An 18,140-nucleotide genomic window follows, 5' to 3' on the forward strand; every position below is an offset into this window, starting at 1 on the left:
TTGCTTATAAATATAATTTATTAATTGTCTTAAAAATTCTTTCTTACACTTTGTACAGAGAACAATTAGAGGAGATAGAGAGGCAAGCATTCAGCAAGATTGAGCAAGACTCATGAAGCGTGCCAGAACTAGCTAAAATGGACCAACACTATCCCACACTAATCAAATCAAATCACTCCCGATAGTAAAACCAGGAGTGCACGTACAAGGACAGCTCTAGATAAAGACTTCTATCATGATAACCAATGCCAAGTTTGCATAGTAGACACTGCTTTTACAAAAAAGGAACAAAAGAAAAACTTAAATTAAAAAAATCAAACATACAAACTATTAACTGTACTGCTTTTTCATATTCAGAAATTTGCCAAATATAGCTGACAGTACACAACTGTACACACTGGAAATAGAAAATATTATTTTTTTTTTTTACATACTTAGATATCTTAATACTACTTTCTTCATTTTCACATCATGAAGGATCATCTCCTGGAGGCCTACACGTGCTCTGCTCATGAAAACCTCCCTTGTCTCGCTTTTGCTTTTTTAACAGAAAATCGATTCTTCTGGTAAACTGTACACTTCAAATCTGAGGTGGAGCTATGCTATTTTCATTTTTTTTTTTTTTTAAACAATTCCTAATGTCGGAGTTCAAAAAAATAGATGTTGTATGACTGAATTCAGCCTTTAAAGTTGTCAGTGATGTCGATGATCAAATTGTATAAAAGAGGCATTGTCATGACCTTTGGGTTCATGTTTGTTTCAGCTGATGACTAAAATATTTTAGGCTTTTATCCTCATAAGGTTTCCCATCCCTTTTACTTCCTCACATATGACATCACCAATTACATTTGAAAACATCCACTCTGTCAGTTAACTGTACACCTTTCCTGCTGTGAGCTACGCAAAATCAAACCGCGCGTACTTTTACAGCTGGTTTTACACTGATACAAGAGGTCTGAATCTTAAAGTCGCACATATTTGAACAACTGTACAAAGAAAGGAAAATCTTTCTGAAAAATCAATATCTCAAGGTTTCCTCCTGAGCGGGCAGCTATAAGATAAAATCTCTCATGACCCAAGGTAAATACTTGACCTTTTGTACCAGTGTTAAACTTGACCTCTGCCTCCCTTTTTGTCTCCTCTACATACCTGATGTTCAGTTTCATATGGCGTCTCTCCATAATTCAAAACGGAAATACCTAACTCCAGTTTTTGAATTTTTTCCCTCTCAGGGCCAATTGTAATTATGCAAGTTGTTCTGCAAACACAAATATATTACACTTCATGTTACATAACTCCCTTTATATGATTTTTACCTGTAAATTGTAACTTTGTCATAGATACACCATGACTGGAATGTTAGCTGCTAAGTAACTGATGCAGATTCCCCTCATAAGTGTCACACATATAAACACAATAAAGCTGGCAAAAAAAAGTTTATGTAAATAATAATGAACAATGAACAAAAATACGTGGTAATAAAAGCTCTTTAGAATGAACATAATGATAAACATGTATTTACACAATCAAAATAAAATAAAAATGAAAACACTTAAAATGCTCTTATTTATCAAAGGCCACTGGATGGTGCTAGTGACCAGCAAAGTCATGGCGACGATCACAAATGAAATGCCACATGTGGCCTGATGGCAGATAACACAACTGAAGGAAACTTGAATATAATTGATTAAAATCAGTATATTAGTAGTAGATGAGCTGCATTTAATTCACTGTCATATAATTCCTGCAATCAAATCAAGTTATGTTTTCCACCCCCCCATTTTTTTATTTATTTTTTTGCTTTGTCCGTCTGTCCAGAAAGAAGCCCCAACAGTCTAAAATAGACACTTCTGGGTTGGAGGTTGTGGTCAACTGCTGGTTGTTAAGTAATAGAGAAGCAGCATTAGTGCAGATTATGTTGAGACTCTCAGTGGTTTGAGATGCACTTGTAGTTTTGAGTTTGTCGTTCCTGTTTTTCCTGTCTGGATCGTGTTTTTTTTAATGTATTTTTTTTTTTTTTTTTTTTAAATGTGAAAAAGCAATGATAAAATAAAAAAAATAAAAGTCTTAGATGCTTTACTGCAATGTACTGTGCATGATGATGAGCTTTACCTAATAATCATTATATGATTATCATACATGAAATCTTGAAATCTTACCTTAAAAAAGATTATTAAAAAAAATAAGAAGTTATTCTTGCATCCTTCAGCAGCATAATTATCTTTGGACTGGCTTTTTGAATTAAAAAAAGAAGAAAAGAACATTAGAGGCATTGAAAGCAAGTCAAATTGCTTTTGTGTTCATTTTTCTCTGACCTGAAAGATTTTGATGGTATTTTTGAAAAAAGCCTTAATCTTAATCAACATCAAATTGGAACCATCTTTATGATAATAACCCAAAGGGGACAGTTGTTGTTGTCTCGGGCTTGTTTCTGGTCAGGACCCTTGATTGACAGTCACTTTGTACTCATTCTTGTATCAGGAAATGATCCACACATATGGACAGCAGAATTCATAGAGCGTTCCCTAAGAAACGATATAAAGACGACAAACTGTACTGGCAAACGCGTACAGCCGAGGCTCACAAGAGAAGACACACATCTTTATCCCCCTCTCTCATTATCTGTTTTCCGTTCAGATGATCACCTGCCATCGCTTCCATCATTTTATGTTTATGTCCTCCCTCTCTTTTGTAATCAGTTTAGCTTCGCTCTGTGTTTGCGCCCATCTTTCTTAAGAGTCTCTAACTCACTCTCTCCATTTCCTCACTCTACCTTCTCCCACTCTTCTGTAATCAGTTTACCTTCTTTCCCCTTATGATTCTGTTCCATTCCTACAGAGGTTTCCAAGGTCAGTACCTCTCTGCTGCTTCTTGTTCTTTGCTTCTCCTTGTTCAATATTAAAGTAACAACAAGAGAACAACCGGTGTTACTATGGACAAGCTTTTTTTTTTCTTTTTTTTTCTTTTTTTTTAGGCGTGTGTATGTTTTTCTGTGTTCCTGATAGATAGGTAGGGTTATCTCTCTTTCGGTCACATACGACACTGCAACATTTCGCAAATACACATACAAAGATACATAGATAGTTCCAGCACACAGCAGTTAAGGTGCCTCTCCTATCTGTTACCATGTCGGCATGATTACCATGGTATTTAATCGGTGCTCAGTCACCACAGTGGCAACTTTTCTGTTGCTAATTGGTTTGTTGCCCTCGCTGCAGGATCAACCATCGACACTTCACGCGTAATCATCTCCAGACCTCTACCATTGTCATGGTAACTGCAGTGTTTCGTCAATGTTCCGCTGTCATGGAGGCAAGGCTACTGTCGTGGCGACCCATTTCTTCCAGCACAGTGGCCAGTTCATTTAGGTCTCCATCAGGGAAATGTTGGGCCTCCCAGAGATCCAGGATTACGCCTGTTGGACTGGACTTGGTGGCAAAGTAGTTCAGGTATCTGAAATGAACATTAAGGAGTGAGGGGGTGAGTGACAAAGCATAGATAAGTCAATATTATGCAACAGACAAAGATGAATTCCAATTCCAAATTATTTTTGAAAGATTAAATTGGAATATTTGAAATTTGCTCTCTGAAAAGCATGGGCAGTGAATGACTCAGCAGTGTGATGTGAATGGCTTCATTGTCTAATCACTAAGACAGATTTCATCCAAAACTTTAAAAGATGTGTCAGGGAGGGTTTCAAATACACTTGCTGGACACTCAGTACAGACAGTTTGACCCTCCTCATTGAGAAAGCACACATAAGATGTGGAGAAAGTAAAACAAGCCTATGTTATCTAATGTGATGTTAATGTCATTATGAATTTTGATATTTAGACAGAGGTAAAAAAAAATAAATAAATAAAATATGGAACGACCATTTTTCTCTAGCTGAACCATTTTCCATGATTCACCTTGTGAATGCATAATATGTAATGATTGATGCTGATTATTTTATCAGCCCATGTGGGATGTGTGATGAAAAAAAAAAAGCTTTTTAATGTGAAATTCTAAGTGCATAACATATAATATAAAACATTCTGAAACTTCTATTTAACAAGGTGATGAATTATTTCCCTCTTCAAGACTTGAGACTATCGCACAATAAAGCAGCACAGACAGAAGAACTTACTATAAAGAAATACACTTTATCGGGTCCTCTATAGTATACCATTTGCTATCAGCTGTGGTGTAAGGAAGCATAAATGAAATTTGACAGGTTAATTTCCTTTTTTTTTGGACATTTTTATTACCCATGTTCACTTCAAAATATTTTAGACAAATGTGGGGGAAGAAAATGTTATTGCATTAGAACTAAACCGTGGCGAGTCAAAGTACACAGTGGCTGCAGAGGAAAAGTCTGAGACATCTGTGACAAAAATCTCAATTTCTTCTTTGAAGTGCAAAAGCCAGAGATTGAGCTTCACGGGGTAAAACCGAAGCTTTTTGTTCTTCTGTAAATCCTGTGATTGTACTGTTGGCATACTCTGGCGAGCTTTGGTGCTGTTTAAATGCAACCACAAACATCCCTTCATCCCCATACTCCTCATTTTAATCGGTTTCTCTCCTTATAGACTTTCTTAATTTTTCACAGTTCTCTCGTTCAAAACGTCTAATAAATAAATTCCTATTACTTTCTCTCCAACTTTGTTTCCCTTTGTTTCATGTTCTGCGTCAGACTCCATCTGCCTGCAGTATGCGATAAGGAGTATCCTGCTGTTAAATGAACTCGACAGCTAAGATTGGCCTTTTCTTTTTTGTGTGAGTTTCCAGCATTTGATTTAAAGCCATTTCACTGCATTGGATCAAAACTCCTAAACTTTCTGAGTGTTTCTGCGTGTGCCAGAGTGGGTACATTTGAGGTCTCATCATTTATATATACATGAAAAGGTTATGTAAGGAATAAGGACTGTGACCGCAGATCGTGAGTAACACTAAGAAGTAAAATGGAAATGACGTAGCAGCCACTAGAGCAGAGGGGAGAGAAGATGATACCCCTTTGTTAGACCTTTTCATCGTGGTCCTTTTGAAGAGTACCTTTTTAAGTGGAAATGTGGAAGTAAACAACAATTTGGCTAGCTTTTTCGCCCACTGATGAGGAATATTTGGTGCCCACATCAACACACTGCTTCATGAGCTGGCTGCCTGCTGGGACAATGATGTGCACTTGTGCCCAATTATCCTCTCAATATCTGGCTATGCTTCGGTAGCTGCTGGTAAACGAACCTCCAGTCTAAATCATTAGGACACACATCTGCACACAGAGTTTCTGCGGATGTTACCTGTGAGTTAAATCCAAAGAGGAAATGTCCTTTTAATTTACTAATCAGGAGTCCAGCAGTGCTGCTTTGCCCAAGAGAGATTCTGAAGAGATGCAGTTTCAAAATACTGAAAGGTGTTCAAGGACTTGATCAGTTAATTTCTACTGAAGTGCAACAAGTGATTCTCTGTGATTTTCTTCTGGTGAAGAGATGAAACAGGCTATTATTAAGCCTGAATGAGGACTCAAATCAAGTAAAACAACTAAGAGAAGCATCCATAAAACAAATGCCAAGTGTCACCTGTCAAGGTTGAGTTTGTGGGCCAGCATCCTCCAGTCATTGCCTCTGGTCTGTGGTGCATCCAGGCTTCCACACAACTTCTGTCTGATGGATAAAGGAATCCGAAAGGCGTTGGGCCCCACTAAAGTTGTAATGTTACTGGCAGGGTCCATCAGGGATGTGTCTATACAGTGGACCTCCTGAAAAGACAGAAAGAAACTGGTCAGTTGTTATTTTAAAGGCTCACTCTCTCTCTTTGTTTGTGTAATTCCAGCAAGCTTGAAAGTCAATATTTGGTATGGCCACCGTTATTCTTCAACAGATTTTGAAGTCTCTTATGCAAGCTTTCTCGTAATTTCTTTAAGTAGTCTTCAAGAATAGTTTTCCTGGCATTCTGAAGAAGATTCAAAGCTCTTCTTTGGATGTTGGCTGTCTTTTGTTCCAGTCAAGATGTTTTAGCCATGCTGCTTCAATAATGTTGAGGTCCGAGCTCTGAAGAGGCCAGTCCATAAGTGACACAGTCTCTATCCAGGTATGCTTTCAGTGTATTGGCAGGGTATTTGGGATCAATCTCATGCTGAAAAATGAAGCCAATCAGATGCTTTCCACTTGATACTGCATAGAGGGTCAATCAATGTCTGATGGTACTCTTCTGTTTTCAGTTTTGATAAGATCCCCGACATCGCTAGTTGTAGCACTAGTTGCACATGCTGATGATGATCTGAAGCAAAGATTTAAAATTTGCTTTCACCACTACATAAAACCCGTGATGAGACTGTTTCAGTGAACAGCAGGGGAATCAACTGGGAAGACAGATGCATCTCTCAGGTCCTGCGTGTCCTATTTGTTGTTGGTTTTTTTGGCCTACCACTTCTTTTGTTCTTTACTTTCCTCAGTTTTTTTTAGGACAAACTGTACATCATCAAGTCACACCAAATTTTCAGGTAATAGTTTTTTTGCGAATCACCTTATTGGTGCATAAATACCATTTTCTGCCTGTTAAACTGGTTGGCATTTTTCAGAGTTTAAACAAATGAAATGAGGGAAATGAGTTTTTGTGACAGGCTGATAGTGACAAAGTGCCTAAAGATACAATTCAAAATTGTTTTTTGCTAATTTGTCTGTTATGTCTAGTCACAACACTGCTTCTTCCCCTGATGCCTGTTTGGGCTTGAATAAAGCCTGGAGATGTTGCTCTGCCTCCTTGGAAGCAAACAGAAAAAAATGGTGGCTCAAGACTTTTGCACAAAAGTTATTCATTAAGAGAAATGTTGTCGTATCCCCAGACTCATACAGTACATCTTTTGCAATAGCGACACAGGATGGGGATGGTCCTATAGACGAAAATGTGCATTTATGTAAGAACCATCATATTTCTAGTTCACCCACATCTCTGCCTGGCTGTCTCTATTTGCTGCTTGCCTTTGGTGTGACCAATTACATTTGGTGTCTCCTAAGTAATGCAAGAGTGTAACAAACACAAAAATCTGCTCCCGAGCACTCTCTCCTCTCAATGTCAATCCCTGTCTCTTTTCTAAACCTTCATCCCATTAATCTGCCACTCCTGGGTTGAAAGGAGGCAGCAGCCTAATGAATGTTGCTTGGCAGAGGGAAACAACAACAGCCACTGTTGATGTGAATGATTACTATTTACTGCATCTACTTAGCCTCAATTTATGGCAGAAAGCTCTCTGCTGCTGGAGACTGAATGACTGATGCAACGGGACATCTCTGTTGAAATAATGCTTTAAATCTGCTTTGCTTTTCATTGTTTAACATTGTTGAGGATCTACAACATTTTGCTTAATGTGCAGCACACACAAACAGACATGGAGTTAAAGTACTTAGATGTTTAGCTCCAGCTGTCAAATGTGACCCAGGTTAGATCAAAGCAGTTATGTAATGGCTTATTTCAAATGGACCGCAACCTAAAATTTTAAATCTGTTGCAATAGCACACAGTTGCCACAAAATCAAATCCACTGTGCAAATTTACATGAACAGTGTCATTGTCCAACTACTTGCAGACCTAACTATATCAATTAGTTTTCTTGCAAAACTAAAGCACAGAACTGCCAAGCAGAAACTGTGACTTTTAGACTTTTCAAATTAGATCACAAAGTTGATTATAATTATATATTTTTAATGATTTTTAAAAAAGAAACTGTCAAATATTCATTACAGTATTGCTCTAGAAGTCAGCTATCAGCTGGGTATAGTATGGACTGGATGATTTAAAAGTGATGCAAGGGTGGTTGATAGATGTGTGGCTGCTTCTGCGAATCTAGGCAGTATTGCCTTTATAAATGGAGAAATATGACTATTCTTTCATCATTTGATGTTTAAATATTCTTTACACTATGGTGTCATTTTCATTAACCTCAAAGAAATGTCTTTTCTGGGTTACACTCATTTACAATGTTGTGCTCAGCAAGTACTGCTGAGGAACACTGAACATGTGGAACTCTTCCCGCTATTCCAAAAGTACTTTAGCAAATAGTAAAAGAAAAATAAGAGAAACATCCATTCTTCTAAGCCACTTTACCTTACCTACAAAAAAAGAGAAACATTTTTTAAAGTACAGTGCTATTACCCTGACCACCATGGGAGAATTTGAAGCCGTTACATTTAAAAAGAATGGACTGACCTCCGACCAAAGCCATTCACACACAGACACGCATACATTCAGTGACTCCATGGTAAAATGGCCTAGCAAAATCAAAGAGGAGCTATTCAACTTGTGTTGTGTGACCTCTAACCCTAGTATGAATGATTGAACAGAGTCACAGAACCATAGCAGAAACCCTGACTGTCTGACAGACAGTGAAAAAACTTAGTGACTTTAGGACCTTTTGTACAAGAATGTAGAAGTTAGGAAGCAAGGATGTAGAAAGAAATGTCTCTCTCTTTGTATTACTCATTCAGCATGTTTCAGCATGTATTAGTTTATTCCATCCCTGGCCAGTGGGAGTTAATGTTGCTGTCTGCAGCTATCTTGCACATGCAAGCAGTATAAACTGTGTTATAGCGCTTTTGATGTATGTAAATGTTAAATTAAATGAAGCACTTTCTTCAAGCGATGCACACACAGACACACTACGACGTAAACCCATGATACATCCGGGGCAATTTTAAGGTTTAGTATCTTGCCCAGGTAGCCTACCCTGCGGCATGCAGATTGTAGGAAATGGGGATCGAACCAACAACATTCTGATTAGTGGACAGCACACAGTCGCCCCCAATATATATGTAAATTTCTACAAGCTTACCTCCTCCAATGTGTTGCTGAGCTGAAAGATCTGTCCTTCTCCTTCTACCTGCCGTACACACAGTTTGCAGCTGATTTCTGTGGTGGCTGGACTTAATCTCTCCAGGGTGAAGGTACAGTGAAGAGTTCTCTGACTGCCACTCCAAACCTGGTAGAACGGGATCTCCTACAACATGCACAAACGTCGAAAATAAATACACGTTTTTTCAAAAATCATTTTTCCAGGTAAATGCACCAGTACTACTGTTTTCCAGAATTTACCTGATATTTTGCAATGAGTTTGCTCTTCCAATGTGCGCTTGGCACGTCATGGATGGACAGCCTCAGATTATGTGTGCTGTCCTTAAAGTTCAGCGTCTTTGGCTCATCCAGAAGCTTTCCTCCCATCTGGGTCTCCATCTGAAGAACCTCCTACACAAAACCCCACATAAAGAAATAACAACTTTATATTTACTCTCCAGGTTTCCCTCTGCTTCATCTCACTCACTGGACCATTTTCATACATTAGAGAATGTATAAGACCTTTGATTTAATTTGCAAAATTACTGCACATAAGGCACCATAAAACATCTAAAATGCATTAAAGATTTAATGAGATATCATCACACATTTCCATGCTTGTATGTCCTGATTTTAAGCAAAGCTTTGCTTTGCTAAACGCACTGAACTGAAAAGACACATTAAGAGGCTCAATAAAACCCTTGATTAATAATGCCCCACCAGTCAATGTACTGCTGTTTTGAGATATGAGGAAATGAAGCATATCTTTAATGCAATATGGTAAAATTAAATTACTTCTATTGGCATTAAAAGATGACTTCAATGTATCATATTGCTTACACTCTGGGCTTTAATACACTAAAAGAATAAACCTATTACAAATGATTACATTTTCGTCTTTTATGATGGTTGTTGCATCTAGTTTTAAATTCAGCAATAAAGCCTGTCTAGCTTCAAAGGATGAAGGATGAGAAAGGACAACCTCACTCCAGATCTAAAGGTGAAGCAAAGTACTTATTGTGGATTGTTTGTTGCAACGCACTGTGTTTGATTTCAATATAAAAATGACACACTCTATTCATTGTTTAGCCAATTGTGCAGGGAAGAAAACACTACGAAAGTACCAAAGTTATTTTTTATTTTGTGGGGATTTTTACTGACCCTAATAAAAAAGACATCTGTATGTATTTTTGGGTAAGTTCACACCAAGAGAATACTACAGAATTATATCTGAGCCATATTAATTGGCTCTTGAAAATACACACAGAAGCACTCGTTTATACTAAGTTATCCGTTTGAATTTTGATGCCTCCTACAACCTTTTCAAAATAATCAATTCCTCCAGCCAGCCTATCAATTATACTAAACAAAGTCCTCATCATTGGAAAAGAAAAGCACACCCCTGAACTCTCAATTAGAGCTACAATTGCTTGTTTGAACTGGTAAAACTAAGTGTTTTTTTATGTTTGTGCAAGAGTGTGCATGGCTGTGTGCCACTGACACTTGACTTAACATTGCATGCATAAATTACCACTGTTAATCTCCCATATCAGATGGTCCCTCCAGTGCTTTGAATTTGTTTGAATTCAGCAGCACTGCTGCTTTGACATTGCTTGACCCTGTGTTGTTTACTCCTTCTTAGCTCATTTCCAGAAGACAAGAGGTGCAGAAGCTTCTATTTACGACTCTGTGAAGCCCTTTCTGTTCAAATGCTTATATATACATTTCTTTTCAAATGTAAATTATCATGAAAGCATTTTAGTATGGGTAGTCCAAGAGAGAGCTAAATCTCTCACAGCACTAATAAATGCAGCAACACTTTTAGTCGATAGTATCAAATGCCTTCGGTGTTATTCAAGGCACTGGGGGTGAATACGTACTCTATTTATCTAATATGTCTATTAAAACACAAGTGGAAAAAATACTACTTGGCTTGGGACTTATTTAGCTTCAATTCTTTACCTTGAGTGCATCTTGCGTATCATCCAGACAATAGACCCTGATGTGATAGTCCAAAGTTGTGCAGGAAACGGGCCCAAAAACAGCCAGCTTGAGCCTCTTGGCAGCTGCTTTGCCAATTGACTGGCCCACCAGGCAGTACGTCCCCAGTGTTTCTGTCAGAATGTGGCATGCCTCTGAGTCCATCTGCACATAGCAGGGGGTGGTGAAGTTTTCCTCTCCCACTACAACCACATCCTTCAGGAACCAAATACAAAAAAAAAGGAGAAAATGTTTTTTATACACAGTACCATTTTGTGCCTATGACGGGTGACTGTGAATGCAATGTTGGAAGTTCTTTAACACAGTACTGTTGAAATACCATGTGAGCCTTTACTCATCTCAATCAAAAAGTTCTTTCATTTAAGAAAGGCCACCTTTTAAATTAAATCCACAATAGGTGCTGTTGTCAAATTAAACTTAACACTTGCTCAATCTGTTTCATATTAAAACTGCTCCAGACATTCATAGGCATAATTTCCTTTCTCATCTGAAGAGCTTTTTTTAATTTTTCTTAGCAAAACAGTAGATTTAATCAACATTAAACCTGAGATAAATGTCACAGTAGGATCACGTTGAGCAAAACTGCGTGACAACAGTGTTTGGCTTAAAACAACATATGTGATCAATATAGAGCAGAGTATTGTTAAAGAGACCATGAAAATGTAGATTATTTGCAAAGTGAATTTACAAAGTGAGCCATGGTCTGGTTAATCTTGTTTTCCCACCTTTTTTTTTTTTTTTAGGGCTGTCCTTCGTTTGGTCATACAGACCACTATTGTTAAAAGCTGGCTGTTATTTGAGTACAGGCTTTATTTGAGAATTTACGGGCATTAAGCCACATCCTGTCTGTTAACATAACCTGACAGCACCTGCATTTGGAAGCTTTTCCACTAATGCAAACAGCCCATAAGTAAGCAAGGTTGCGGTTTATTTCAAATGCATTCCGCTCCTATAAACAGGTTTGTTTGCCGTTTTTGTTTTTATGCAAATTGAGTTAAGAGGTTTTCTTAACTCTAGAGGATTTTTAAAAGGTAAAAAAAGCACAGTTATTATTGTTGAGTTGTTACTTGCAAAAAGACAGTATGTGATGCACTGCTTGTAGTTTAACAACAAAAAAATAAGATTTTTCCAACACGCATGAATATAATACGGAATATAATTCTTTTTTAGCACACTGTAAGTGTATTTGCTGTATATACTTATAGAAGTACATCAGTGTGTACTTCGGGAGAATGATGAGACTTGGTTAAAGAGGTTGTCTGTGAAGTGTGTCCAATCTCGCTGTGGGATATCTGCTGGCTGTAGCTCATATCGTTTCTACAGTTCCCTGTCGCAGTCTGAGTTATGGTAAACCCATGCGTTTCTCTTGGTTAACGGAGGATGCACAGGCTATCTGTGTTCTTATTATGTGACCACTGGATCCGCAATTAGTTGTGCAGATATCCATGTTTGCTTGTGTGACTCCGTTAATGTGTGATACAAATATTGAGTATTGAATCACAGTTCATGTGGGGTTGTGTTCCTACAGATGAGCTGAATCAATACAAAGAGGTCAGGAAGCAGTATGGTAGGAATCTGTTATTACTGGTAATCACAACTGTGGCTGCTCCCCCCTGATATGAGGGGAATTCAATTACCTTTCCTCTCACTCTTTTGGGAAAAACTTTGTGATGGGAAATGGATGTTCTACTGCAATAAAAGAAAAACAAATCGACTTCCTGATGAAATTCCACTTTTCATTTTTCTTGTTTTTTTTTTTTAACCACTCTGCACCGAGCCTCTCCTCTGAATCTCTCTCACTCTCACACGCACAAACGTGTACACACACACACACACACACACACACACACACACACACACACACACACACACACACACACACAGTCTTATGCATGGCTAATTGTGCAAAGACATTGTGTTGAGCTGTGATAAGCAACAGAAGACAGCATACGGGCGCCTTGTAGACACAGTGATGCTGCAAGACAGTCTTATCACCCACACCCACACACAAGGATGCACACATGCGCACACACACAGACACACGCAGTAGATTGCTGAGGTAGAGACTTCATGCTGAGAGACACGGGAGGAGAGAGGAAGAGAAGGATAGAAAAAAAGGAGAGATAGAAGCATAAGAAGAAAGATGAGAGAAGAGGAGGATGGCAGAAGCATAACAAATTGCTTCTGATAGGAGTCTTCAACCCCCTGCTTGTCTACTAGCCTGTAGGCAATTTCTGTTTACCAAATTTTCTCTCCTTCTCTCCATCTCTTCCTCTCTCTCGCTCAATGAATACACAGAGTGTATGTGTAATTCAGGTTATTCCTCTATATGCTGTGTGTGTACCGTGCAAATGACTGCATATCACTTACTTGGTTATGGCTGTGGGCAGGTTTGCCATTACTTTGTGTAAACAATTATTTGCAGACTTTTTCACATTTAGAAAATTTTACTGTACATGTGCATCTCTGTGTATTCACATCCGTCAGAAATTTCAATTTCTCATTAGCTGGCAACACAGTGACAGCTTTTCTTTTCAAAAGCTGTATGTTGCCTCTCTCTAAAAACAGTGGAACATAAATAGTGCACACAAACAAAAAGGACACAAAGCTGAACGCTCACCTCCCATTCTCCCATGGCCAGCTGATTCTTCAGCTGTATGAGCCAGTCTTCCTGGACATTGTCAGCGCAGTGGTGGATGGTGAGAATCACTGGTCTGGTCAGCAGGGCTCCTGGAGGTCCACAGCTCACCACTGGGCTAAGAACTGTCTGGATGTCCTCTACTGGGGGTCTGGGAAACACAGATAACACTGAGGTGACACGACAGAAAAGAGCAACAGGAGGGCTGCGCTGTCGGATCCCAGCTACTGCGAGCTTCAATCGCACAAAGCTAAATTGGTTCCCTTCAGGTCTGTGTTTTGTTTTTACCTTGTTAATATTTTGGACAACTAAAGAATCTTCATATACTCTAATTCTATTCTAATCTTAATATATTGATACCCTTAAATAGTCCACATTCATTGTGGATAAAGAGAAATATTTTAAGCCTTTTTTTGCTCACAAAAATCGGAAAACTAGTATTTCAAAATTTTGGATTACGTAATTTTGAGTAAATTACTATTCAGTCAGTTTAAACACCGTGCATCTCTCTGTCTAACTGCGTACTCACAACCATAATTCTGGGGAAGCTTGCTGACTTGACAATTCTCCCGAAGGTGATTATCGACACTGTCCATAAGGAGGGTCACTGCTGAAAAGGCTGTCCGTTTGCAGAGCGCTGCATCGAAGTGTGTTAATGGAAAGTTGACTGGAAGGAAAAGGTGCACAAGCAACAGGGATCACCGTAGTCTTGAGAGGATTGTCAAGAAAAGTCAATTCGAGAACTTGGGAGAGCTTCACAAGGAGAGGACTGAGGCATCTACTCAGAGGCTTTAGAGCACTTCATGCTGCCATCTGCGGACAAGCTTAGCCGATTTCCTTTTGCAGCATGACTTGGCACCTGCACACACTGTCAAAACTACTACCAACTCACCGTATTATTACAGTGCTTGATTGGCCAGCCGACACACCTGACCTGAACTCCATAAATAATCTATGGAGTATTGTCAAAACGATGACAATCCACTTAAATAAAAAACACAGATAAGTGAAAGGTTACTATCAAAGCACCCTCAATGACACTTCAGCAGGGCCACAAACTGACTGCCTACATGCCACAAGCAGTAATGCAGTAATTTGTGTTAAAGCAGTGTAGACTAAAATACTTTTCAGAATTGGACATGTGTGTATTGTAAATGCTTTTTTGATTGATCATAGAAAATAATCGAATAATATTAGATACCAGGTTTCTGATTTTCATGCTATAAGCCATCATTATCATTAAAAACGTCTGTTTACCTTTTCAGTTGAATTAGGAAAAAAGAAAAAAACAAGTTTCCCACAATATTCTAATTTTTTGAGATGCACTAGTACAAAGCTGGACATTTACGTGTGAGGAATAGATTACCTTTGCAACGTAGAGAACAGAAGAAAAACAGAGCAAGAACAAACTCTATTGGAGAATGATTTGTATAGTCAGCCTCAGTTGGATTCAATAGCTTGCAGCTCACGGGGCAGAAAATAAAAGGCTACTAATCATACACTCTTGTGCTTTTTATACATCTAAATGTTGGAACCTCAAGCACTCACTAACTAATGTATGACTCAGTACTGCAGCAGAAAACTTCAACATCCACAAGATCATACATAGCAGTCTCATTTGTAAACTGAAAATTGAAACCAGATACTTAAACAACACTCGCAGTAAACACAAAAAATATACAAGTCAAATGCCAGTACGATCCATTATCCCTCATCTTCCCGAAGCCATATATTGACTGTGAATGAGGCCATACAGATAGAGGAGATAGATCTAAATATTAACAATGTTTTTCTTCTGTTGTTTTTTTTTCTTCAGCCCACCTTGTGTCAAGGGAGAGCTAATCCTTAGCAGTGTTATCGATTCAGCTGCTGGGGCTCATTATTGACTCATAAAGGGTTCACATGGGTAGAAAAAAACAAAGATAAAAACAGTGGGAGTGAAACTATAGCACCCTTTTAACTACCTAATGCTGAGGTCACCCCTTAATGAATTACAGCTTTATTGATTTATGATGTTCTGTATCCTTTATCTTGCAAATACAACAAGAGATGCTTTGACTTTTGTTTGTTGTTAATCTGACACCTTAGGCAAGGGTTGCTGAGGTAAGTAAACGTAGCTATGTGATGTTCTGTGTAAACACAGAGGGCTGAAAACATGTTCGACTCTTAGAAATACTGCAGCATGTTGCACGGGGCCTAATTCTTATTGACTGCTGCTGATTGAAGAGACTGTAAAATGAGTGCATGGAACAACATACATGACTCAAACTGTGTCTCTCCATTGTCCATAGTCATTTGGACCCTCTTGGTTGTATTTATCCAGGTTTTAAGATTCCCATTTTAAAAACCCCTTCAAGTAAATATGAATGGATTTTGCTCCGTATTGATTCCAAGGTGAACATCAATTTTTAACCGAATCAAAATCAGTGTGCCTTGTCACTTTAACAAAGAGAGAGCGACCTACATGATGTATGTACTTTTCTGGGAGGGGGGAGGGTTATAGAACATGTAACAAGATTAAAGCATTCTCAAAAATAACCACTAATCTGTTAGTTACAGTCGTTGCAGTGATCTCTCTACATACGGTTTCAAAAGCTCTGTTCTTTGGCTTTATAATGTAGCATGAAGTTAAAACCAATCAGTTGGTCGCACAACGGTCTGCTGTAGTTTGGCATATTTCAAAGTAATGAATCTTAAGAGCCTTACATTTAAATATAGTCCTGAATCAAAACCTGATTAACAATGTAAATTTAATGGATTAGTGTACAGATTAGGATGTTAAGTCGGTAGTAATTAATGTGTCAAATATTCCATTTTAAGCTGCTTAACTTAACTCTAATTCTGGTATTATAATATGCATTGTGCCACCAACTGACCTCTGCTGAATGAATCACAAAAAAGGTATATGTGAATGCACTATAATATATCCCTTTCTTATAGATTGTAAGTCTGCGTCACACTATGAAAGCTTCCTCACACCGCCATACAAACAGCTACAAGAAGCCACTGATCTGGGCAGAGGCAGAGAAGTACAGACAAAGGAAACAAACAAACAAACCAACAAAAAAAGGACACAGAGGGAGGTGCAGAGATGAAGAGAAAAATAAGGACAGCAGGGAACAATTGAAAGGAAAAAGCCACATAAAAGAAAAGAAAATGGGGAAAGAGAGACAAAACCTACCTCAAGCTATCCTTCCTGTGCACAGTCACATACATTTCATACACCCTGCCCTGAGGAACAGCACCCGCTGGAACCAACAAACTGACTCCTGCAGGAGGAAGGACAGAGGAAGCAGAATGAATGAGTTTCATCACTGGATTTATCAATTTCACCATGCACAACTGAATTACTGAATGTGAAACGCATCATCACTTTATTAAGTAATGAATCATAATGATAATCTTTTTAAAGGCAACCCATGTAAAACCTTGTCTTAAATACTCCATTACAATGCAATATTTCACAGCCTTTGAAAGCTGCTTTTCATCAACAGGTCACACAACACATTTTTACCTTAATACAGCTGCTGCTTTCCTTCATTCTTTTTTTCCTTTAAAATCTTGGTTCATCACTAAATCATATGAATCTGACTGCAACAGTATCAACAAATGTACTTACACGCTTAAGTATCTAATGAAGTCAGAGGCCAGTAGAGGAAATATATCTGAATACATCACTAAAACAAACATTGCCACATATTCTTAACTTTACTGTGATCGCTGTTACTGATTACTGTTACTAATCAGCAAGAAAAATGATACAACTCTCCCTGTTTGCGGTCTTGTCACTGCACAGGAACCATTTTTGCTGTTAAACACTTGTGGGACGTTTACCAGAGTTGGGTACAATGAGGTGTCCTCCTTGGCTGTTGAAGGATCCATGAGCAGTACAGGAAGGATCTCGTGTTCGGGCCAAGCTCTGATTGCGAAGGTTCATGGTGTCACTGTTATCCAACAGGGACTGAGTTACCTATGTTGATAAAAGAACAGTAACAGTGATATTAACAAAACATTACAGTATTGTATATGACACATGCTATTCAAATTGGCCTGGCATTTATATAATATCTTCTAGTCTTACCAGCCACTCAAAGCACTTTATAGTACCAGCAACATTTACAGTGCTTTATCCTGTGCACTTTAAGTGTTTTGTTTATCTCATACCCAAGAGCTCAAGCTAACATGCGTGTCCTAGGCCTGTAGATGGAAACCAAAGCTACCAGAGAAAACCCACAGCAGCACAGGAAGAAGATGCACACTGTACACACTTACAAATCAGCAGAGCTACATTCACATTTGAAAACACTACTTTTTGAAAGCTCTGTTACACGTCTTTTAAACAAGAAGAACATGAATAGATGCGTGACTCTTTCTGCAAACAATGTTAGAGTAACCATGTAATAAGTATCTTTTTTTAATAGACCTTTTATGTGGGCAGGCATTGTCCACCGTTATGCATAAAAGCAATATGCAAAAGCTTAAAGCGATAAGGGTGAATGAGGTTCAAAAATGCATAAGGAGAAAAAGAATGCAATGCGGTTTAAAGGATTGAATTCCTCTGAAAGACCTCGCGTCGGATCACATTAAATATGTAGCCTAAAGCAAAAACAAAACAAAGAAAAAGCAAAAGCAAAAATCTCATGAAAGTCCAGAGAAGCTTCACTGTGTCAATCTCATTTTTATTTTTGTCAGGACAA

The 18,140-nt window shown here is 38.3% G+C and overlaps 1 protein-coding gene across 2 annotated transcripts in view; it reads right to left on the reverse strand.

The window, feature by feature from the left end:
• Window positions 1–18,140, reverse strand: part of LOC102309063 (netrin receptor UNC5C) — a 181,502-nt gene continuing 163,362 nt past the window's right edge. For both annotated transcript variants that reach the window (XM_005916218.3, XM_005916219.3), the window contains 8 exons: window positions 17,278–17,413; window positions 16,625–16,712; window positions 13,426–13,594; window positions 10,767–11,000; window positions 9,066–9,215; window positions 8,806–8,970; window positions 5,559–5,737; window positions 1–3,453 (listed from right to left, as the gene is read on the reverse strand). In XM_005916218.3, coding sequence (XP_005916280.1) covers window positions 3,291–3,453; window positions 5,559–5,737; window positions 8,806–8,970; window positions 9,066–9,215; window positions 10,767–11,000; window positions 13,426–13,594; window positions 16,625–16,712; window positions 17,278–17,413 — 1,284 coding nt within the window. In that variant the 3' untranslated portion in view covers window positions 1–3,290. The remainder of the gene's footprint in view (window positions 3,454–5,558; window positions 5,738–8,805; window positions 8,971–9,065; window positions 9,216–10,766; window positions 11,001–13,425; window positions 13,595–16,624; window positions 16,713–17,277; window positions 17,414–18,140) is intronic.

The sequence above is a fragment of the Haplochromis burtoni genome, unplaced genomic scaffold, assembly GCF_018398535.1.
Source record: "Haplochromis burtoni strain Fernald_Lab_line unplaced genomic scaffold, NCSU_Asbu1 Contig_18, whole genome shotgun sequence".
Lineage (NCBI taxonomy): Eukaryota > Metazoa > Chordata > Actinopteri > Cichliformes > Cichlidae > Haplochromis > Haplochromis burtoni.